This window comes from Oncorhynchus mykiss, chromosome 14 (genome assembly GCF_013265735.2).
Source record: "Oncorhynchus mykiss isolate Arlee chromosome 14, USDA_OmykA_1.1, whole genome shotgun sequence".
Lineage (NCBI taxonomy): Eukaryota > Metazoa > Chordata > Actinopteri > Salmoniformes > Salmonidae > Oncorhynchus > Oncorhynchus mykiss.
In genome coordinates this window covers 41,735,792-41,761,205 of record NC_048578.1, presented here as the reverse complement: position 1 = coordinate 41,761,205, position 25,414 = coordinate 41,735,792, and the positions used below count along the sequence as shown (strand labels likewise).

General features: G+C 43.4%; 1 protein-coding gene across 1 annotated transcript in view; it reads right to left on the bottom strand.

The window, feature by feature from the left end:
- The window catches only part of LOC110487800 (transcriptional regulator ATRX), a 104,749-nt gene that overhangs the window by 68,873 nt on the left and 10,462 nt on the right, over positions 1–25,414 (bottom strand). Inside the window, exons 5-11 of the mRNA XM_036943650.1 lie at positions 20,985–21,085; positions 20,603–20,738; positions 14,183–14,281; positions 12,851–12,960; positions 12,469–12,604; positions 7,638–7,736; positions 590–699 (exon numbers count right to left, since the gene is read on the bottom strand). Coding sequence (XP_036799545.1) covers positions 590–699; positions 7,638–7,736; positions 12,469–12,604; positions 12,851–12,960; positions 14,183–14,281; positions 20,603–20,738; positions 20,985–21,085 — 791 coding nt within the window. The remainder of the gene's footprint in view (positions 1–589; positions 700–7,637; positions 7,737–12,468; positions 12,605–12,850; positions 12,961–14,182; positions 14,282–20,602; positions 20,739–20,984; positions 21,086–25,414) is intronic.

The window sequence follows — 25,414 nt, the reverse complement described above, 5'->3', positions numbered from 1 at the left end:
CAGACAGACAGGGGGGGCAGACAGACAGGGGGGGCAGACAGACAGGGGGGGCAGACAGACAGGGGGGGGGCAGACAGACAGGGGGGGCAGACAGACAGGGGGGGGCAGACAGACAGGGGGGGGCAGACAGACAGGGGGGGGCAGACAGACAGGGGGGGCAGACAGACAGGGGGGGCAGACAGAGACAGAGGGGGGGCAGACAGAGACAGGGGGGGGGCAGACAGAGACAGGGGGGGGCAGACAGAGACAGGGGGGGGCAGACAGAGACAGGGGGGGGCAGACAGAGACAGGGGGGGGCAGACAGACAGGGGGGGCAGACAGACAGGGGGGGCAGACAGACAGGGGGGGCAGACAGACAGGGGGGGGCAGACAGACAGGGGGGGGCAGACAGACAGGGGGGGGCAGACAGACAGGGGGGGGCAGACAGACGGGGGCAGACAGACAGGGGGGGGGCAGACAGACAGGGGGGGCAGACAGACAGGGGGGGGCAGACAGAGACAGGGGGGGGCAGACAGAGACGGGGGGGCAGACAGAGACAGGGGGGGGGGCAGACAGAAGGGACAAATGAACGTGTTGCAGGTCTATCTACCTTGCAGAGGAGCACATGGAGCATCGGGTGCTCAAACACTGAGTGGCGCTGGAAGTGGTTGACCTGCTGTCCACAGGCGGTGCAGTCTATCCTCTCCTGCAAAGTGGTATCTGGATAAACACAGCGGAAGACCGAGAGACAAACATGTTTTGTTTACATCCACGGTGATTGGTTGAGAGAGAAGTATGATCAAAAGAGTGGGGGGGGGGCTGTTTTGTTAGACTTCAGTGTGGCTTTTGACATTATTGATCATAGTCTGCTGCTGGAAAGACTTCCTGCTATATTGTGGATGGACGCCTCTCCAACTATAAGGACATACATGTCAATCTCTCCTGGCTCAAAGTGGAGGAGAGATTGACTTCATCACTGCTTTGATATATACGAGGTATTGACATGTTGAATGCACCGAGCTGTTTGTTTGAGCTGCTGGCGTACAGCTCGGACACCCATGCATACCCCACAAGACATGTCACCAGAGGTCTCTTAACAGTCCCCAAGTCCAGAACAGACTATGGGAGGTGCACAGTACCACATAGAGCCATGACTACACGGAACTCTATTCCACAGTACCACATAGAGCCATGACTACATGGAACTCTATTCCACAGTACCACATAGAGCCATGACTACATGGAACTCTATTCCACAGTACTACATAGAGCCATGACTACATGGAACTCTATTCCACAGTACCACATAGAGCCATGATTACATGGAACTCTATTCCACAGTACTACATAGAGCCATGACTACACGGAACTCTATTCCACAGTACCACGTAGAGCCATGATTACACGGAACTCTATTCCACAGTACTACATAGAGCCATGACTACATGGAACTCTATTCCACAGTACCACGTAGAGCCATGATTACATGGAACTCTATTCCACAGTACTACATAGAGCCATGACTACATGGAACTCTATTCCACAGTACTACATAGAGCCATGACTACACGGAACTCTATTCCACAGTACTACATAGAGCCATGACTACATGGAACTCTATTCCACAGTACTACATAGAGCCATGACTACATGGAACTCTATTCCACAGTACTACATAGAGCCATGACTACACGGAACTCTATTCCACAGTACTACATAGAGCCATGACTACACGGAACTCTATTCCACAGTACTACATAGAGCCATGACTACATGGAACTCTATTCCACAGTACTACATAGAGCCATGACTACATGGAACTCTATTCCACAGTACCACATAGAGCCATGACTACATGGAACTCTATACCACAGTACTACATAGAGCCATGACTACATGGAACTCTATTCCACAGTACTACATAGAGCCACGACTACATGGAACTCTATTCCACAGTACTACATAGAGCCATAACTACATGGAACTCTATTCCACAGTACTACATAGAGCCATAACTACATGGAACTCTATTCCACAGTACTACATAGAGCCATGACTACATGGAACTCTATTCCACAGTACTACATAGAGCCATGACTACATGGAACTCTATTCCACAGTACTACATAGAGACATGACTACATGGAACTCTATTCCACAGTACTACATAGAGCCATGACTACATGGAACTCTATTCCACAGTACTACATAGAGCCATGACTACATGGAACTCTATTCCACAGTACTACATAGAGCCATGACTACATGGAACTCTATTCCACAGTACTACATAGAGCCATGACTACATGGAACTCTATTCCACAGTACTACATAGAGCCATGACTACATGGAACTCTATTCCACAGTACTACATAGAGCCATGACTACATGGAACTCTATTCCACAGTACTACATAGAGCCATGACTACATGGAACTCTATTCCACAGTACTACATAGAGCCATGACTACATGGAACTCTATTCCACAGTACTACATAGAGCCATGACTACATGGAACTCTATTCCACAGTACTACATAGAGTCATGACTACACGGAACTCTATTCCACAGTACTACATAGAGCCATGACTACATGGAACTCTATTCCACAGTACTACATAGAGCCATGACTACATGGAACTCTATTCCACAGTACTACATAGAGCCATGACTACATGGAACTCTATTCCACAGTACTACATAGAGCCATGACTACATGGAACTCTATTCCACAGTACTACATAGAGCCATGACTACATGGAACTCTATTCCACAGTACTACATAGAGCCATGACTACATGGAACTCTATTCCACAGTACTACATAGAGCCATGACTACATGGAACTCTATTCCACAGTACTACATAGAGCCATGACTACATGGAACTCTATTCCACAGTACTACATAGAGCCATGACTACATGGAACTCTATTCCACAGTACTACATAGAGCCATGACTACACGGAACTCTATTCCACAGTACTACATAGATCCATGACTACACGGAACTCTATTCCACAGTACCACGTAGAGCCATGATTACATGGAACTCTATTCCACAGTACTACATAGAGCCATGACTACATGGAACTCTATTCCACAGTACTACATAGAGCCATGACTACATGGAACTCTATTCCACAGTACTACATAGAGCCATGACTACATGGTACTCTATTCCACAGTACTACAGTACATAGAGCCATGACTACATGGAACTCTATTCCACAGTACTACATAGAGCCATGACTACATGGAACTCTATTCCACAGTACTACATAGAGCCATGACTACATGGTACTCTATTCCACAGTACTACAGTACATAGAGCCATGACTACATGGAACTCTATTCCACAGTACTACATAGAGCCATGACTACATGGAACTCTATTCCACAGTACTACATAGAGCCATGACTACATGGAACTCTATTCCACAGTACTACATAGAGCCATGACTACATGGAACTCTATTCCACAGTACTACATAGAGCCATGACTACATGGAACTCTATTCCACAGTACTACACAGAGCCATGACTACATGGAACTCTATTCCACAGTACTACATAGAGACATGACTACATGGAACTCTATTCCACAGTACTACACAGAGCCATGACTACACGGAACTCTATTCCACAGTACTACATAGAGTCATGACTACACGGAACTCTATTCCACAGTACTACATAGAGCCATGACTACATGGAACTCTATTCCACAGTACTACATAGAGCCATGACTACATGGAACTCTATTCCACAGTACTACATAGAGCCATGACTACATGGAACTCTATTCCACATCAGGTAACTGAAGTGGAAAAATATTTAATGTACAGTGCCTTGCGAAAGTATTCGGCCCCCTTGAACTTTGCGACCTTTTGCCACATTTCAGACTTCAAACATAAAGATATAAAACTGTATTTTTTTGTGAAGAATCAACAACAAGTGGGACAAAATCATGAAGTGGAACGACATTTATTGGATATTTCAAACTTTTTTAACAAATCAAAAACTGAAAAATTGGGCGTGCAAAATTATTCAGCCCCTTTACTTTCAGTGCAGCAAACTCTCTCCAGAAGTTCAGTGAGGATCTCTGAATGATCCAATGTTGACCTAAATGACTAATGATGATAAATACAATCCACCTGTGTGTAATCAAGTCTCCGTATAAATGCACCTGCACTGTGATAGTCTCAGAGGTCCGTTAAAAGCGCAGAGAGCATCATGAAGAACAAGGAACACACCAGGCAGGTTCTTCACTGTTGTGAAGAAGTTTAAAGCCGGATTTGGATACAAAAAGATTTCCCAAGCTTTAAACATCCCAAGGAGCACTGTGCAAGCGATAATATTGAAATGGAAGGAGGATCAGACCACTGCAAATCTACCAAGACCTGGCCGTCCCTCTAAACTTTCAGCTCATACAAGGAGAAGACTGATCAGAGATGCAGCCAAGAGGCCCATGATCACTCTGGATGAACTGCAGAGATCTACAGCTGAGGTGGGAGACTCTGTCCATAGGACAACAATCCTATGGTATATTGCACAAATCTGGCCTTTATGGAAGAGTGGCAAGAAGAAAGCCATTTCTTAAAGATATCTATAAAAAGTGTCGTTTAAAGTTTGCCACAAGCCACCTGGGAGACGCACCAAACATGTGGAAGAAGGTGCTCTGGTCAGATGAAACCAAAATTGAACTTTTTGGCAACAATGCAAGACGTTATGTTTGGCGTAAAAGCAACACAGCTCATCACCCTGAACACACCATCCCCACTGTCAAACATGGGGGTGGCTGCATCATGGTTTGGGCCTGCTTTTCTTCAGCAGGGACAGGGAAGATGGTTAAAATTGATGGGAAGATGGATGGAGCCAAATACAGGACCATTCTGGAAGAAAACCTGATGGAGTCTGCAAAAGACCTGAGACTGGGACGGAGATTTGTCTTCCAACAAGACAATGATCCAAAACATAAAGCAAAATCTACAATGGAATGGTTCAAAAATAAACATATCCAGGTGTTAGAATGGCCAAGTCAAAGTCCAGACCTGAATCCAATCGAGAATCTGTGGAAAGAACTGAAAACTGCTGTTCACAAATGCTCTCCATCCAACCTCACTGAGCTCGAGCTGTTTTGCAAGGAGGAATTTCAGTCTCTCGATGTGCAAAACTGATAGAGACATACCCCAAGCGACTTACAGCTGTAATCGTAGCAAAAGGTGGCGCTACAAAGTATTAACTTAAGGGGGCTGAATAATTTTGCACGCCCAATTTTTCAGTTTTTGATTTGTTAAAAAGTTTGAAATATCCAATAAATGTCATTCCACTTCATGATTGTGTCCCACTTGTTGTTGATTCTTCACAAAAAAATACAGTTTTATATCTTTATGTTTGAAGCCTGAAATGTGGCAAAAGGTCGCAAAGTTCAAGGGGGCCGAATACTTTCGCAAGGCACTGTACATGTGTCACCGTGACACTTGGCATTCAGGACAAAGAGTTCAATCGTGGTTTCATCAGACCAGAGAATCTTGTTTTTTGCTCTGTCAACTGTCAGACCTTATATATATATATACAGGTGTGTTTCTTTCAAAATCATGTCCAATCAAATTAATGTACCACAGGTGGACTCCAATCAAGTTGTAGCAACATCAAGGATGACGCGAGTATTCCGACTTGAAATTGAGCTCAGGTGCATCTTGTTTCACTGGTCAAGTAGGGAATACGCACGTCAAGTAGGGGAATACGCACGTCAAGTAGGGGAATACGCACGTCAAGTAGGGGAATACGCACGTCAAGTAGGGGAATACGCACGTCAAGTAGGGGAATACGCACGTCAAGTAGGGGAATACGCACGTCAAGTAGGGAATACGCACGTCAAGTAGGGGAATACGCACGTCAAGTAGGGGAATACGCACGTCAAGTAGGGGAATACGCACGTCAAGTAGGGGAATACGCACGACAAGTAGGGGAATACGCACGTCAAGTAGGGAATACGCACGTCAAGTAGGGGAATACGCACGTCAAGTAGGGGAATACGCACGTCAAGTAGGGGAATACGCACGTCAAGTAGGGGAATACGCACGTCAAGTAGGGGAATACGCACGTCAAGTAGGGGAATACGCACGTCAAGTAGGGAATACGCACGTCAAGTAGGGAATACGCACGTCAAGTAGGGGAATACGCACGTCAAGTAGGGGAATACGCACGTCAAGTAGGGGAATACGCACGACAAGTAGGGGAATACGCACGTCAAGTAGGGAATACGCACGTCAAGTAGGGAATACGCACGTCAAGTAGGGGAATACGCACGTCAAGTAGGGGAATACGCACGTCAAGTAGGGGAATACGCACGTCAAGTAGGGGAATACGCACGTCAAGTAGGGGAATACGCACGTCAAGTAGGGGAATACGCACGTCAAGTACGGGAATACGCACGTCAAGTAGGGGAATACGCACGTCAAGTAGGGGAATACGCACGACAAGTAGGGGAATACGCACGACAAGTAGGGGAATACGCACGTCAAGTAGGGGAATACGCACGTCAAGTAGGGAATACGCACGTCAAGTAGGGAATACGCACGTCAAGTAGGGAATACGCACGTCAAGTAGGGAATACGCACGTCAAGTAGGGAATACGGGATACTCACTGAATACTCACGTCAGGTTTCAGTTTTTACATTTGTAATAAAAACCTGTTTTTGCTAATTATGGGGTAGTGTGTAAATCGATGGGAAAAAAAACATTTTAACCAATTTAGAATAAGGCTGTAAAGTAACAGAATGTGGAAAAAGTCAAGGGGTATGAATACTTTCCTAAGGTACTGTAAGTAGATATGGGGCGGCAGGTAGCCTAGTGGTTAGAGTGTTGGACGAGTAACTGAAAGGTTGCTGGATCGAATCCCCGAGCTGATAAGGTACAAATCTGTCGTTCTGCTCCTGAACAAGACAGTTAACAGACTGTTTTAGGTGACGCGTGAGTCTGCTGTTTTAGGTGACGCGTGAGTCCGCTGTTTTAGGTGACGCGTGAGTCCGTTGTTTTAGGTGACGCGTGAGTCCGTTGTTTTAGGTGACGCGTGAGTCCGTTGTTTTAGGTGACGCGTGAGTCCGCTGTTTTAGGTGACGCGTGAGTCCGCTGTTTTAGGTGACGCGTGAGTCCGTTGTTTTAGGTGACGCGTGAGTCCGTTGTTTTAGGTGACGCGTGAGTCCGTTGTTTTAGGTGACGCGTGAGTCCGCTGTTTTAGGTGACGCGTGAGTCTGTTGTTTTAGGTGACGCGTGAGTCCGTTGTTTTAGGTGACGCGTGAGTCCGCTGTTTTAGGTGACGCGTGAGTCTGTTGTTTTAGGTGACGCGTGAGTCTGTTGTTTTAGGTGACGCGTGATTCCGCTGTTTTAGGTGACGCGCGAGTCCGCTGTTTGAGGTGACGCGCGAGTCCGCTGTTTGAGGTGATCTAACTGCCTTAATGTGTTTGGACCCCAGGAAGAGCAGTTAATGGGGATCCTTAATAAACACAAATATCAATCCCAAAAGGTTTGATTTCATTAAACTGGCAGTAGTTGTGATTATTAGGCTGTAGGAACACCCTCTGGTCAAAACCTTGGGGGCTTCTCCGACTATCCCCTGGTTGGTAGCAGTGTGGTATATAGTGAGGAGACTAACCTGTCTTTCTCCGTGAGAGGTCCACTCGGAGCTTCATGGCTCCTCTGCTCTTGTCCTCCTTGTTGTCAGTCCCAGCAGGAGGCCGCACAACCAACATCCCTGAAGGAGAGGACAGGAAAGTAGGGTGTCAGCATGCTTTAGTTCGGCTGGAGAACAGTAATGTGGTCTAGGGGAACCTAACGAGGGAGCTTCATACTCCCAGAAAAAACCTTCCTTGGAAAAACAGAAAAAACTGCAAAGGTACCGTTTGTCCATTTTGTGATGCCGTAGCCAGTATACACTTCCTCAAAATAGATTCATTCTGACTAAGACAACAAGAAATCTGTAACTGACGTTTTTGCCAAAGAGATCTTGACCACACACACTTTTCCATCTGAGATATGGAGCAGTATTTTCAGAAGAAAAAATGTACATGAAAACGAGTCGCCTCTTGTTGAATGACAACAAAGAATTTACTGAAGAATTCCTACTCTTGACAGATCAAGGGCATAGACTTAAACCTTACTAAATGTCCTCATAATATACAGTGCATTCAGAAAGTATTCAGACCCTGTGACTTTTTCCACATTCTGTTACGTTACAGCCTTATTCTAAAATGGATTACATTGTTTTTTCCTCCTCAATCTACACACACTACCCCATAATTACAAAGCAAAATAAGATTATACAGTTTAGCAAATTTAAAAAAAACTGAAATATCATTTCCATAATTATTCAGACTCTTTACTCAGTACTTTTGTTAAAGCACTTTTGGCAGCGATTACAGCCTCAAGTCTTCTTGGGTATGACGCTACAAGATTGGCACACCTGTATTTGGGGAGTTTCTCCCATTCTTCTCTGCAGATCCTCTCAAGCTCTGTCAAGTTGGATGGGGAGCGTCGCTGCACAGCTATTCTCAGCTCTCCAGAGATGTTAGATCGGGTTCAAGCCTCCCGGGTGGCGCAGTGGTTAAGGGCGCTGTACTGCAGCGCCAGCTGTGCCATCAGAGTCCTGGGTTCGCGCCCAGGCTCTGTCGTAACCGGCCGCGACCGGGAGGTCCGTGGGGCGACGCACAATTGGCCTAGCGTCGCCCGGGTTAGGGAGGGCTTGGTCGGTAGGGGTGTCTCATCGCGCACCAGCGACTCCTGTGGCGGGCTGGGCGCAGTGTACGCTAGCCAAGGTGGCCAGGTGCACGTTGTTTCCTCCGGCGCATTGGTGCGGCTGGCTTCCGGGTTGGATGTGCGCTGTGTTAAAGAAGCAGCGGCTTGGTTGGTTGTGTATCGGAGGACGCATGACTTTCAACCTTCGTCTCTCCCGAGCCCGTACGGGAGTTGTAGCGATGAGACAAGATAGTAGCTACTACACAATTGGATACCACGAAATTGGGGGATCGTTCTTTACTCTCTGGTCATCATTTCCTTGGTCCTGACTAGTCTCCCAGTCCCTGCTACTGAAAAACATCCCAAGAGTATGATGCTGCCACCACCACCATGCTTCATCATAGGTGTCAGGTTTCCTCCAGACGCCATGCTTGAAATTCAGTTCAAAGAGTACAATCTTGGTTTCGTCACACCAGATAATATTGTTTCTCATGGTCAGAGTCTTCGGGTGTCTTTTGGTAAACTCTGAAGTCTCTTACTGAGGAGTGGCTTCTTTCTGGCCACTCTACCATAAAGTCCTGATTGGTGGAGTGCTGCAGAGATGGTGGTCCTTCTGGGAGGTTCCCCCATGTTCACAGAGGAACTCTGGAGCTCGGTCAGAGTGACCATCGGGTTCTTGGTCACCTCCCTGACCAAGGCCCTTCTCCCCCGTTTGGCCAGGCGGCCATCTTTAGGAAGAGTCTTGGTGGTTCCAAACTTCTTCCATTTAAGAATGATGGAGGCCACTGTGTTCTTGGGGACCTTCAATGATACAGAAATGTTTTGGTACCCTTCCCCAGATCTGTACCTTGACAAAATCCCGTCTCGGAGCTCTACGGACAATTCCTTTGACCTCATGGCTTGGTTTTTGCTCTGACATGCACTGTCAACTGTGGGATCTTATATAGACAGGTGTGTTGCCTTTCCAAATCATGTCCAATCAATTGAATTCACCAAAAGGTGGACTCTAATCAAGTTGTAGAAACATCTCAAGGATGATCAATGGAAACAGGATGCACCTGAGCTCAATTTCGAGTCACATAGCAAAGGATTTGAATACAGAGGTAGATAAGATATGTTTTTCATTTTTTATACATTTGAAAACAGATCTAAAAACCAGTTTTTTGCTTTGACATCATGGGGTAGTGTGTGTAGATTGATAAGGGGGGAGACAATTTAATCATTTTTTTTAAAAAGGCTGTAAGGTAACAAAATGTGGAAAAAGTAAAGGGGTCTGAATACTTTCCAAATGCACTGTACAGAGAGATGGTGAAGAAGAACGTGTCACACTGCAACTACTCAGGACCAGTTGCCTATTATTAGTAGATTTGGATAGAAAACACTCTGAAGTTTATAAAACAGTTTGAATGATGTCTGACTATAACAGAACTCATGTCAGGTGAAAACCAGAGAAAAATCCAACCAGGAAGTGGGAAATCTGAGGTTTGTAGTTTTTCAACTCTTTGTCATTCCAATATACAGTGTCTGTGGGGTCATACTGCACTTCCTAAGACTTCCACTAGATGTCAACCGTCTTTAGAACCGTGTTTGATGCTTCTACTGTGAATGAGGGGGGAATGAGGGCTCTTCGAGTCAGGGGTCTGGCAGAGTGCCATGAGCTAACCACGTGCGTTCACGTGAGAGTTAGTTTGCGTTCCATCACATTTCTACAGACAAAGGAATTCTCCGGTTGGAACATTATTGAAGATTTATAATAAAAACATCCTAAAGATTGATTCTATACTTCGTATGACATGCTTCTACGAACTATAATATGACTGTCTGAACTTTCGCATGGACTCGCCCACGCGTCGTGAGTTTGGATTGTGTACTAAACGCGAACAAAAAGGAGGTATTTGGACATAAATTATGGACTTCATCGAACAAATCAAACATTTGTGTAACTGGGATTCCTGGGAGTGCATTCTGATGAAGATCAAAGGTAAGTGAATATTTATAATGCTATTTCTGACATCTGTTGACTCCACAACATGGCGGATATCCTTATGGCTTGTTTGGGCTCTGAGTGCTGTACTCCGATTATTGCATGGTGTGCTTTCTCCGTAAAGTTGTTTTGAAATCTGACACAGCGGTTGCATTAAGGGGAGGTTTATCTAAAGTTCCATGTATAATACTTGTATCTCTTATCAATGTTTATTATGAGTATTTCTGTAAATTGATGTGGCTCTCGGTAAAATCACTGGATGTTTTGGAGGCAAAACATAACGTGCCAATTGTAAACAGATTTTTGGATATAAATATGAACATCGAACAAAACATACATAGTAACATGAAGTCCTATGAGTGCCATCTGATGAAGATCATCAATGGTTAGTGATTAATTTGATCTCTATTTCTGCTTTTTGTGACTCCTCTCTTTGGCTGGAAAATGGCAGTCTTTTTCTGTGAATAGGTGCTGACCTAACAATGATATGCCGTGCTTTCGTCGTAAAGCCTTTTTGAAATCGGACACTGTGGTGGGACTAACAAGTTTATCTTTAAAATGGTGTAAAATACTTGTATGTTCGAGGAATTTTAATTATGAGATTCCTGTTTTGAATTTGGCGCCCTGCAATTTCACTGGCTGTTGTCATATCGATCCCGTTAACCTCTAGGGTATGTGGGGCGTTAGCGTCCCACCTGGCCAACATCCAGTGAGATTGCAGAGCGTCAAACGCAATTACAGAAATACTCATTATAAAAATTCAGAAAACAAAACATATTTTACATAGGTTTAAAGATGAACTTCTTGTGACTCCAACCAGGGTGTCAGATTTAAAAAATGCTTTACGGCAAAAGCATACCTTACAATTATTTGAGAACACAGCCCAGCAGACAAATCATTACAAACAGTAACCAGCCAAGTAGAAGAGTTACAGAACTCAGAAATAGAGATACAATTAAATCACTTACCTTTGATGATCTTCATATGGTGGCACTCAAAAGATATTCATTTACTCAATAAATGTTCCTTTTGTTCATTAAAGTCCCTCTTTATATCCAAAAACCTCCATTTTGTTTGCGCGTTTTCTTCAGTAATCCACAGGCTCAAATCCAGTCAAAACAGGCAGACAAAAAATCCAAATTGTATCCGTAAAGTTCATAAAAACATGTCAAACGATGTTTATATTCAATCATCAGGTTGTTTTTAGCCTAAATTATCTATAATATTTCAACCGGACAATAACGTCGTCAATATAAAGGGTAAACAAGAAAGGCACTCTCTCGGTCGCGCGCATGACAAAGCTCTGACACGTAAGGGTCCACTCATTCAGACTGGTCTTACTCCCTCATTTATCAGAATACGAGCCTGAAACAATTTCTAAAATTTCTACATCTAGTGGAAGGCATTGGAACTGCAATTTGAGTCCTAAGTCAATGGATTCTGTAATGGCATTGAATAGAAAACTACAAAACCAAAAAATAAACTACTTCCTGAATGGATTTCTCTCAGGTTTTCACCTGCCAAATCAGTTCTGTTATACTCAGACACTATTGTAACAGTTTTGGAAACTTTAGTGTTTTCTATCCAAATCTACCAGGTATATGCATATCATATCTTCTGGGCCCGAGTAGCAGGTGGTTTAATTTGGGCTTTTCATCCAAAATTCCAAATGCTGCCCTCTACCCTAGAGAAGTTAACGGGATCCCAGCCAAAAGATTTAAGAAGCACTAAAACCCGTGCTGGCCCCAGATCTAGTGGTAGACCTTACCATCTGAGGCGCCATCGTCCTGTCCACTCTCGTCCGAGGTGTCTGACTCATTCCCTCCAACTTGCTTGGCTGCAACAGAAGGCTTCCTCTTGGTGTGAGAAGAGGAGGGTCTCACAGTCTCTGTTGAGCTCCCAGCCTGAGGAATAAACAGTCATGACAGTCTATTAAAAAACATCCAAGAGGAAAAAGCATGAGAATAGCCCCAGAGTGATCGTAGTGTCCTGTTGTCTGCCACAGAAGCTACAGTCCGGCTGTTCACCAAATGGCACCCAATTCCCCATCTAGTGTACTACTGTTTTTGGTAAAACAATGTTTGTGCCCAGGTGGATACATTTGAAAAAGTAAGCAGGGGACATAGAAAGATCATCTGATGTTGACCTACCTCCTCCTCCTCGTCCTCCGCCTCCTCCATCTGGTCTGTAATCGGAAGCTGACCTACTTCCTCCTCCATCACTTGGTCTGTAGATTCAGCTGAGGCCTTACTCATTTTACCTGCCAACAACAAGAAATCCCATTATTAGGTCTGAAATTATACATATTAGCTCCCAGTCAAATCATCAACCGGAGGACAATCCAGACAGAATTTTTTTCCCAGCTCACCCTGGATTACTATGGCTGTCAATGGGAATATAAAAGGAATACCTCCCAGATAGCAGTTCATAGGGCTTCCACTAGATGTCAACAGTCATTAGAAAGAGTTTCAGGCTTGTCTTTTGAAAGATGACTTAGAATTTGTAGTTTTAGCAAGTGGCTCCCATTTTGGCTGTAATGTTTGTTGCGCTCTGGTATTCTCCGTCTTAAATTTCGTTTATTTACATATTAGGGTACCTGAGGATTGATTAGGAATGTTGTTTGATTTGTTTGGAAGAAGTTTATTGGTAACTTACGGGATTCATTTGTATGCATTTTGAACGAGGGAAAATATTGGATTAATGAGTCAAGCACGCTAATGAACAGAATATAGAGTTGCTTTAGGTGATGCGTGAGCCCGCTGTTTTAGGTGATGCGTGAGCCCGCTGTTTTAGGTGGTGCGTGAGCCCGCTGTTTTAGGTGGTGCGTGAGCCCGCTGTTTTAGGTGGTGCGTGAGCCCGCTGTTTTAGGTGGTGCGTGAGCCCGCTGTTTTAGGTGGTGCGTGAGCCCGCTGTTTTAGGTGGTGCGTGAGCCCGCTGTTTTAGGTGGTGCGTGAGCCCGCTGTTTTAGGTGGTGCGTGAGCCCGCTGTTTTAGGTGGTGCGTGAGCCCGCTGTTTTAGGTGGTGCGTGAGCCCGCTGTTTTAAGTGGTGCGTGAGCCCGCTGTTTTAGGTGATGCGTGAGCCCGCTGTTTTAGGTGATGCGTGAGCCCGCTGTTTTAGGTGACGCGTGAGCCCGCTGTTTTAGGTGACGCGTGAGCCCGCTGTTTTAGGTGACGCGTGAGCCCGCTGTTTTAGGTGATGCGTGAGCCCGCTGTTTTAGGTGATGCGTGAGCCCGCTGTTTTAGGTGACGCGTGAGCCCGCTGTTTTAGGTGATCTAACTGCCTTAATGTGTTTGGACCCCAGGAAGAGCAGTTAATGGGGATCCTTAATAAACACAAATATCAATCCCAAAAGGTTTGATTTCATTAAACTGGCAGTAGTTGTGATTATTAGGCTGTAGGAACACCCTCTGGTCAAAACCTTGGGGGCTTCTCCGACTATCCCCTGGTTGGTAGCAGTGTGGTATATAGTGAGGAGACTAACCTGTCTTTCTCCGTGAGAGGTCCACTCGGAGCTTCATGGCTCCTCTGCTCTTGTCCTCCTTGTTGTCAGTCCCAGCAGGAGGCCGCACAACCAACATCCCTGAAGGAGAGGACAGGAAAGTAGGGTGTCAGCATGCTTTAGTTCGGCTGGAGAACAGTAATGTGGTCTAGGGGAACCTAACGAGGGAGCTTCATACTCCCAGAAAAAACCTTCCTTGGAAAAACAGAAAAAACTGCAAAGGTACCGTTTGTCCATTTTGTGATGCCGTAGCCAGTATACACTTCCTCAAAATAGATTCATTCTGACTAAGACAACAAGAAATCTGTAACTGACGTTTTTGCCAAAGAGATCTTGACCACACACACTTTTCCATCTGAGATATGGTGCAGTATTTTCAGAAGAAAAAATGTACATGAAAACGAGTCGCCTCTTGTTGAATGACAACAAAGAATTTACTGAAGAATTCCTACTCTTGACAGATCAAGGGCATAGACTTAAACCTTACTAAATGTCCTCATAATATACAGTGCATTCAGAAAGTATTCAGACCCTGTGACTTTTTCCACATTTTGTTACGTTACAGCCTTATTCTAAAATGGATTACATTGTTTTTTCCTCCTCAATCTACACACACTACCCCATAATGACATCACAATACCCTATGACATCACAATACCCCATAATTACAACGCAAAAGAAGATTATACAGTTGTGCAAATTTAAAACTGAATCATTACATAAGTATTCAGACTCTTTACTCAGTACTTTGTTGAAGCACCTTCGGCAGCGATTACAGCCTCAAGTCTTCTTGGGAATGATTCTACAAGCTTGGCACACCTGTATTTGGGGAGTTTCTCCCATTCTTCCCTGCAGATCCTCTCAAGCTCTGTCAAGTTGGATGGGGAGCATCGCTGCACAGCTATTCTCAGGTAACTCCAGAGACGTGAGATCGGGTTCAAGCTCCGGCTGGGCAACTCAAGGACATTCAGATACTTGTCCCAAAGCCACTCCTACGTTGTCTTGGCTGTGGTCATTGTCCTGTTGGAAGGTGAAACTTCACCCCAGTCTGAGGTACTGAGTGCTCTGGAGCAGGTTTTCATCAAGGATCGCTCTTTACTCTCTGGTCATCATTTCCTTGGTCCTGACTAGTCTCCCAGTCCCTGCTACTGAAAAACATCCCCACAGTATGATGCTGCCACCACCATCATGCTTCATCATAGGAATGGTGTCAGGTTTCCTCCAGACGCCATGCTTGAAATTCAGTTCAAAGAGTACAATCTTGGTTTCGTCACACCAGATAATATTGTTTCTCATGGTCAGAGTCTTCGGGTGTCTTTTGGTAAACTCTGAAGTCTCTTACTGAGGAGTGGCTTCTTTCTGGCCACTCTACCATAAAGTCCTGATTGGTGGAGTGCTGCAGAGATGGTGGTCCTTCTGGGAGGTTCTCCCATGTTCACAGAGGAACTCTGGAGCTCGGTCAGAGTGACCATCGGGTTCTTGGTCACCTCCCTGACCAAGGCCCTTCTCCCCCGTTTGCTCTGTTTGGCCAGGCGGCCATCTTTAGGAAGAGTCTTGGTGGTTCCAAACTTCTTCCATTTAAGAATGACGGAGGTCACTGTGTTCTTGGGGACCTTCAATGCTGCAGAAATGTTTTGGTGCCCTTCCCCAGATCTGTACCTTGACAAAATCCCGTCTCGGAGCTCCACGGACAATTCCTTTGACCTCATGGCTTGGTTTTTGCTCTGACATGCACTGTCAACTGTGGGATCTTATATAGACAGGTGTGTTGCCTTTCCAAATCATGTCCAATCAATTGAATTTACCAAAAGGTGGACTCCAATCAAGTTGTAGAAACATCTCAAGGATGATCAATGGAAACAGGATGCACCGGAGCTCAATTTTGAGTCACATAGCAAAGGATTTGAATACAGAGGTAGATAAGATATGTTTTTCATTTTTAATACAATTGAAAACAGATCTAAAAACCTGTTTTTGCATTGTCATTATGGGGTAGTGTGTGTAGATTATGGGTTAGTGTGTGTAGATTATGGGGTAGTGTGTGTAGATTATGGGGTATTGGGTGTAGATTGATGAGGGGGGGAGACAATATAATACATTTTTTGAAAAGGCTGTAAGGTAACAAAATGTGGAATAAGTCAAGGGGTCTGAATACTTTCCAAATGCACTGTACAGAGACAAAGGGTGAAGTAGAACATGGCACACTGCAACAGAGAACTGTGGAAGGTTACCCCCTAGTGGTAAAGGCAGGGACTGCAACAGAGTACAGTGCAGGGCTACCCCCTAGTGGTAAAAGCAGGTACTGCAACATATCACGGTGCAGGGCTACCCCCTAGTGGTAAAAGCAGGTACTGCAACACAGTACGGTGCAGGGTTACCCCCTAGTGGTAAAAGCAGGTACTGCAACAGAGTAGGGTGCAGGGTTACCCCCTAGTGGTAAAAGCAGATAATGGCAGGGTCAGATTAGATAAATGGTTACGAGTGAGGTAGATTTGATTTCATAAGAAAAAACAATAATATTCAACCTTTATTTGACATGTTCTGTATGCACAAACTCAACCAAACTGTTTTGGCTTGGAAGCATATGGAAGCTTTAACAGTGTCCCAAATGACACCATATATATTGCACTACTTTAGACCAGATCCCTATATAGTGCACTACTTTAGACCAGATCCTTATATAGTGCACTACTTTAGACCAGATCCCTATATAGTGCACTACTTTAGACCAGATCCTTATATAGTGCACTACTTTAGACCAGATCCCTATATAGTGCACTACTTTAGACCAGAGCCCTATTCCCTATATAGTGCACTACTTTAGACCAGAGCCCAGAACCCTCAACAACTGCTTCATCAACACCACATGAACCTTGAATTTCAACTCAGAACAGACCAGCAAACACATAAATATCCACAAAGTGTGGAAATGCACCAGTTGGCTCCACAATGATATTAATTAACTTGTTATGGCTGGGGCAGTATTGAGTAGCTTGGATGAATAAGGTGCCCAAAGTAAACTGCCTGCTGCTCAGGCCCAGTTGATTATTATTACTAGTAGTAGTAGATTTGGATAGAAAACACCCTGAAGTTTCTAAAACAGTTTGAATGATGTCTGAGTATAAAATAACTCATATGGCAGGCAAAAACCTGAGAAAAAAATCCAACCAGGAAGTGGGAAATCTGAGGTTTGAAGGTTTTCAACTCATCGCCTATTGAATATCCAGTGGGATATTGGTCATATTGCACTTCCTAAGTCTTCCACTAGATGTCAACCGTCTTTAGAACCGTGTTTGATGCTTCTACTGTGAATGAGGGCTCTTCGAGTCAGGGGTCTGGCAGAGTGCCATGAGCTAACCACGTGCGTTCACGTGAGAGTTAGTTTGCGTTCCATCGCATTTCTACAGACAAAGGAATTCTCCGGTTGGAACATTATTGAAGATTTATAATAAAAACATCCTAAAGATTGATTCTATACTTCGTATGACATGCTTCTACGAACTATAATATGACTGTCTGAACTTTCGCATGGACTCGCCCACGCGTCGTGAGTTTGGATTGTGTACTAAACGCGAACAAAAAGGAGGTATTTGGACATAAATTATGGACTTCATCGAACAAATCAAACATTTGTGTAACTGGGATTCCTGGGAGTGCATTCTGATGAAGATCAAAGGTAAGTGAATATTTATAATGCTATTTCTGACATCTGTTGATTCCACAACATGGCGGATATCTTTATGGCTTGTTTGGGCTCTGAGCGCTGTACTCAGATTGCATGGTTTGCTTTCGCTGTAAAGTTTTATTTTTATCTGACACAGCGGTTGCATTAAGGGGAGGTTTATCTAAAGTTCCATGTATAATACTTGTATCTCTTATCAATGTTTATTATGAGTATTTCTGTAAATTGATGTGGCTCTCGGTAAAATCACCGGATGTTTAGGAGGCAAAACATAACACGCCAATGTAAACAGATTTTTGGATATAAATATTAACTTCATCGAACAAAACATACATGTATTGTGTAACATGAAGTCCAATGAGTGCCATCTGATGAAGACCATCAATGGTTAGTGATTAATTTGATCTCTATTTCTGCTTTTTGTGACTCCTCTCTTTGGCTGGAAAATGGCAGTCTTTTTCTGTGAATAGGTGCTGACCTAACAATGATATGTCGTGCATTCGTCGTAAAGCCTTTTTAAAATTGGACACTGTGGTGGGACTAACAAGTTTATCTTTAAAATGCAATTTCACTGGCTGTTGTCATATCGATCCCGTTAACTTCTTAGGGATGGGGGGCAGCATTTTCACTTTTGGATAAATAGCGTGCACAATTTCAACTTCCTGCTACTCATGCCAGGAATATATTATTTGCATTTGATTAGTAGGTGTGGATAGAAAACACACTGAAGTTTCTAAAACCTTTTCAATCATTTCTGTGACTATAACAGAACTTATGTAGCAGGCAAAACCCCGAGGAATAACTGTTCAGATTATTTATTTTGCCTCTGACCGTTCCCTCAGTTGTCTTTTCCAAGGGATATTTGATAGCGACCATTTTACAGTTCCCTACGACTTCCACAGGATGTCACCAGTCTTTGGAATTGGGTTGAAGTTAATCATTGGTGCAGTGAGATTGCAGAGCGCCAAACTCAAATACAGAAACTCATTATAAAAATTCAGAAAACAAAACATATATTCTACATAGGTTTAAAGATTAACTTCTTGTGACTCCAACCACGGTGTCAGATTTTAAAAAATGCTTTACGGCAAACGAAGAAGAAGCACATCCTGGAACAACGTTACACTGAGAGTTACGCAAGATGAAAAAAGGTGCACGGTTTGTTTACTTGCACTGTTGAATAGATTGCCCCGTCTACAATTTGATCGATTGTTAACGTTTAAAAATACCTAAAGTTGTATTACAAAAGTAGTTTGAAATATTTTGGCAAAGTTTATAGGCAACTTTTGAAATGTTTTGTAGTGACGTTGTGTTTTGGAAAGCTGTTTTTTTCCAGATCAAACCTGCTTTATAAATGGACATTTTGGGTATATATGGACGGAATTAATCGGAAAAAAAGGACCAATTGTGATGTTTATGGGACATATTGGAGTGCCAACAAAGAAGCTCGTCAAAGGTAATGCATGTTTTGTATTTTATTTCAGCGTTTTGTGTAGCGCCTGCTACACTAGTTATTTTGTTTACAGCTGGTTCAGCTGGGTGCATGCTATCAGATAATAGCTTCTCATGCTTTCGCCAAAAAGCATTTTTAAAATCTGACATGTTGGCTGGATTCACAACGAGTGTAGCTTTAATTGAGTATCTTACATGTGTGATTTAATGAAAGTTTGAATTTTATAGAATTTAATTTGAATCTGGCGCTCTGAATTTCCCTAGGCAATTGGCCAGTTGAGACGCTAGCATCTCCATATCCTCAAGAGGTTTTAACCTCTAGGGTATGTGGGGCGTTAGCGTCCCACCTGGCCAACATCCAGTGAGATTGCAGAGCGCCAAATTCAAATACAGAAATACTCATAAAAATTCAGAAAACAAAACATTTTACATAGGTTTAAAGATTAACTTCTTGTGACTCCAACCACGGTGTCAGATTTAAAAAATGCTTTACGGCAAAAGCATACCTTACAATTATTTGAGAACACAGCCCAGCATACAAATCATTACAAACAGTAACCAGCCAAGTAGAAGAGTTACAGAACTCAGAAATAGAGATACAATTAAATCACTTACCTTTGATGATCGTCATATGGTGGCACTCAGAAGATATTCATTTACTCAATAAATGTTCCTTTTGTTCAATAAAGTCCCTCTTTATATCCAAAAACCTCCGTTTTGTTTGCACGTTTTCTTCAGTAATCCACAGGCTCAAATGCAGTCGAAACAGGCAGACAAATTGTATCCGTAGAAGTTAATAAAAACATGTCAAACGATGTTTATATTCAATCCTCAGGTTGTTTTTAGCCTAAATTATCTATAATATTTCAACCGGACAATAACGTCATCAATATAAAAGGTAAACAAGAAGGAACTGCAAATTGAGTCCTTAGTCAATGGATACTGTAATGGCATTGAATAGAAAACTACAAAAAAAACTACTTCCTGAATGGATTTCTCTCAGGTTTTCACCTGCCAAATCCATTCTGTTATACTCAGACACAATTGTAACTGTTTTGGAAACTTTAGAGTGTTTTCTATCCAAATCTACCAGTTATATGCATATCATATCTTCTGGGCCCGAGTAGCAGGTCGTTTAATTTGGGCATGCTTTTCATCCAAAATTCCAAATGCTGCCCCCTACCCTAGAGAAGTTAACGGGATCCCAGCCAAAAGATTTAAGAAGCACTAAAACCCGTGCTGGCCCCAGATCTAGTGGTAGACCTTACCATCTGAGGCGCCATCGTCCTGTCCACTCTCGTCAGAGGTGTCTGACTCATTCCCTCCAACTTGCTTGGCTGCAACAGAAGGCTTCCTCTTGGTGTGAGAAGAGGAGGGTCTCTCAGTCTCTGTTGAGCTCCCAGCCTGAGGAATAAACAGTCATGACAGTCTATTAAAAAACATCCAAGAGGAAAAAGCATGAGAATAGCCCCAGAGTGATCGTAGTGTCCTGTTGTCTGCCACAGAAGCTACAGTCTGGCTGTTCACCAAATGGCACCCAATTCCCCATCTAGTGCACTACTGTTTTTGGTAAAACAATGTTTGTGCCCAGGTGGATACATTTGAAAAAGTAAGCAGGGGACATAGAAAGATCATCTGATGTTGACCTACCTCCTCCTCCTCGTCCTCCATCTGGTCTGTAATCGGAAGCTGACCTACTTCCTCCTCCATCACTTGGTCTGTAGATTCAGCTGAGGCCTTACTCATTTTACCTGCCAACAACAAGCCATTATTAGGTCTGAAATTATACATATTAGCTCCCAGTCAAATCATCAACCGGAGGACAATCCAGACAGAATTTTTTTCCAGCTCACCCTGGATTACTATGGCTGTCAATGGGAATATAAAAGGAATACCTCCCAGATAGCAGTTCATAGGGCTTCCACTAGATGTCAACAGTCATTAGAAAGAGTTTCAGGCTTGTCTTTTGAAAGATGACTTAGAATTTGTAGTTCTAGCAAGTGGCTCCCATTTTGGCTGTAATGTTTGTTGCGGTGAGAGTGCGTACTTCGTTAATTATCTCCGGTAAGCGTCTCCGGTATTCTCCATCTTAAATTGTATTGTGCATTTACATAATAGGGTACCTGAGGATTGATTAGGAACGTTGTTTGATATGTTTGGAAGAAGTTTATTGGTAATTTACGGGATTCATTTGTTTGCATATTGAACGAGGGAAACCGGTGGATTACTGAGTCTGCTTGGTTGGAAAATGTATGTAATGCTTGTGTGTGCGAGGCGCTGTCCTCGGATAATGTGCCTTCGCCAGAAAGCCTTTGAAACCTGACAAAGCGTTTAAGAAGTTACGCTTTTAAAATGATGACACTTGTATTTTCATGAATGTTCAATGTTAAGATTTCAATTTCTGTAATTTGAATATCGTGCTTTGCAATTTCACCGGATGTTGTCGAGGCGCTAGTGGCACGGCTATCCCAAAGAGGAAGGCACTTTTAAAAGAATAACCAGGCATCCTCTACTGACAGAATGAGGTCAATATCCTTCCAGGATACCCGGGTCAGGTTGATTAGAAAGGCCTGCTCGCTTTAGTGTTTTAGGGAGCGTTTGACAGTGGTGAGGGGTGGTAATTTGATTGCAGACCAATTACGGACACAGGAAATGAGGCAGTGATCGCTGAGATCCTGGTTGAAGTCAGCAGAGGTGTATTTAGAGTGCAGGTTGGTCAGGATGATATCTATGAGGGTGCCTGTGTTTACAGATTTGGGGTTGTACTTGGTAGGTTCATTGATAGTTTGTGTGAGATTGAGGGCATCAAGCTAGGATTGCAGGATGGCCTGGGATTTAAGCATGTCCCAGTTTAGGTCACCTGACAGCGCAAGTTCTGAGGACAGATCGGGGGCAATCAATTCACATATGTTGTCCAGGGCACAGCTGGGGTCAGAAGGTTGTCTATAGCAAGCAGCAACAGTGAGAGACTTGTTTTTGGAAAGGTGGGTTTTTACAAGTAGAAGCTCAAATTGTTTGGGCACAGACCTGGAGAGTAAGACAAAACTCTGCAGGCTAACTCTGTCCCCTTTGGCAGTGCTATCTTATTGGAAAATGTTGTAGTTAGGGATGGAAATTTGAGGGTTTTTGGTGGTCTTCCTTAAACCAGGATTCAGACACAGCTAGGACATCCGGGTTGGCAGAGTGTGCTAGAGCAGAGAATAAATCAAACTTAGGGAGGAGGCTTCTAATGTTAAAATGCATGAAACCAAGGCTTTTACAGTTACAGAAGTCAACAAATAAGAGCACCTGAGGAATAGAAGTGGAGCTAGGGGCTGCAGGATCTGGATTAACCTCTACAGCGCCAGAGGAACAGGAGGAGGAGTAGGATAAGGGTACGGCTAAAGGCTAAAAGAACTGGATGTCTAGTGCGTTCGGAACAGAGAGTAAAAGGAGCAGGTTTCTGGGCACGGTAGAATAGATTTGAGGCATAATGTACAGACAAGGGTATGGTAGGATGTGAATACAGTGGAGGTAAACCTAGGCATTGAGTGACGATGAGAGAGGTTGTGTCTCTAGAAACATCATTTAGACCAAGTGAGGTCACCGCACGTGTGGGAGGTGGAACTAAAGGGTTAGCTAATGCATGTTGAGCAGGGACGGAGGCTCTACAGTGAAATAAGACAATAATCACTAACCAAAACAGCAATGGATAAGGCATATTGACAATAGGGAGAGACATGGGTAGCCGAGTGATCATAGGGGTCCAGTGAGTGGCTTGGCGGGCTGGAGACACGGCAATTCCGGCAGCTAGCGGGCCGGGGCTAGCATGCTAGCAGAAGGGCCTTAGAGGGATGTCGCGACGGAAGAAATCTGTTGTAGCCCCCTCGTGCCGTTACGCCGGCAGACCAGTCATCGTGGATCAGCAGAGCTCTGTGTGGTAAAAGGGTCCAGGCCAATTGGCAAAATAGGTATAGTTGCCAAAGAATTTGTCCGATGGGCCTCTTCAGCTAACAGTCCGATATGCTCTAGACAGCAAGCAGGCCATGGCGAGCATTCAGGGGTCGCCGCGACGGAGGAGTCCGTTGGGAAAAAAACCCTCGGGCAGATTACGTCGGTAGTCCAGTCGTGATGGACCTGCGAGGCTCCGTGTCGGCAGTAAAAGGGGTCCAGGCCAATTGGCAAAATAGGTATTGTAGCCCAAGGAGTGGCTGATGGACTTTTTCGGCTAGCCGGGAGATGGGCCTAGCAAAGGCTAGTTCCATGCTAATTGGTTCTTGCGTCGGGACAGAGACGTACGTTAGCCAGGAGTGGCCACTCAGATAGCAGCTAGCTAGCTACGATGATCCAGGTGAAAAGGTTCAGAGCTTGGGGTAGGAATCCGGATATGGAGAAAAATGAGTCCGATTTGCATCGTGTAGACAGGCAAGGATTGTCTGGGCTAAAGGTTAGCTGATGGCCTCTAGCTGACTACTAGCTAGGTATAGTGTCTAAAGAATTTGTCCGATGGGCCTCTTCAGCTAACAGTCCGATATGTTCTAGACAGCTAGCGGGCCACGGCTAGCAGGTGGGCATTCACTGATGACCGCTAGCAGTGTCTAACTGGTTACTAGCTAGCAGCTAGTTAGCGGGCTAGTTTCTGTTGGGGGTTCCGGGTCTAAAGTATAGAAAATGCCAGATCCATACCACATTGGGTGAGGCGGGTTGCAGGAGAGTATGTTGAAACAGAGGTTAAAAATGAAATTGTTTAAATAAATACAAAGAAAGAAGATATACACGGGACACGACAAGACGAAGACAGAGGTCTGACTGCTACGCCATCTTGTAATCAACCGGAGCTTTTAGAATATCTGACTGCTACGCCATCTTGACTAATCTAACAATAGAGCTTTAAGTATATCAAAAATGACTTGATATACCTCTACAGGTATGCCATCAAGCCCTGGGGTTTTTCCAGACTGAAAGGATTTAAGACCCTCAAAAAGTTATTCCTCTGTAATTTGGCCTTCACACTGATCTTTCTGTACATTTGTTCATATTCCATTTTTATATTATTTGGAAAGAATTTCTTAACGTAATCTTCAGTCAGTGGGAAAGGATGAAACGGAAGAGAGAACATCTGCCTAAAATAATTAGCTTCCTCTTAAAATATCAGAGAATCATAGATGACTCCCTATTCAGTAACGAGTTTCTGCAAATCATTTTTGTTAGCGTTCCTGTATTGTAGAATTGGAGATTCAGGAAGAATTTTGCATTTTTCTCCATATTCCATCCAGTTTGCTTTATTTTTGTAAGAGATTACATTAGATCGTTCTTGAATAAGTTCCTCAAGTTCTTTGTGTTTTTCCTCTAACTTATTTTGTATCTCTATAGTATTGTTTTTATTACTATCTACCTGTACTATTAGTTCATGGATTTCCCTTGTTAGTCTTGTCTCTTTAGCCAGAAACTGCTGAAACTGATGAATTTTGAATTGAATGACCCCTGAAGGTACATTTAAAAGGTATCCCAAACAATAAGGGGATTTGCTGAACCTATATTATACTGGAAGAATTCAGTTATAAATGATTTTGTCTTATTTTTAACTAAGTTGTCCTCCAGCAAACTTTGATTAAATGTATAAATATTTTCGAAGAAGTGTGGATCATCCTGATTTGGACCATATAGATTAATGAGCCACATCTCTTTTTCATCCACTTTCATCTTCAAAAGGATCCACCTTCCTGGTGAATCATTCTACACTATTATACTATATAATTCTACACTATTATACTATATAATTCTACACTATTATATTATATCATTCTACACTATTATACTATATAATTCTACACTATTATACTATATAATTCTACACTATTATACTATATAATTCTACACTATTATATTATATCATTCTACACTATTATATTATATCATTCTACACTATTATATTATATCATTCTACACTATTATACTATATAATTCTACACTATTATATTATATCATTCTACACTATTATATTATATCATTCTACACTATTATATTATATCATTCTACACTATAATATTATATCATTCTACACTATAATATTATATCATTCTACACTATTATATTATATC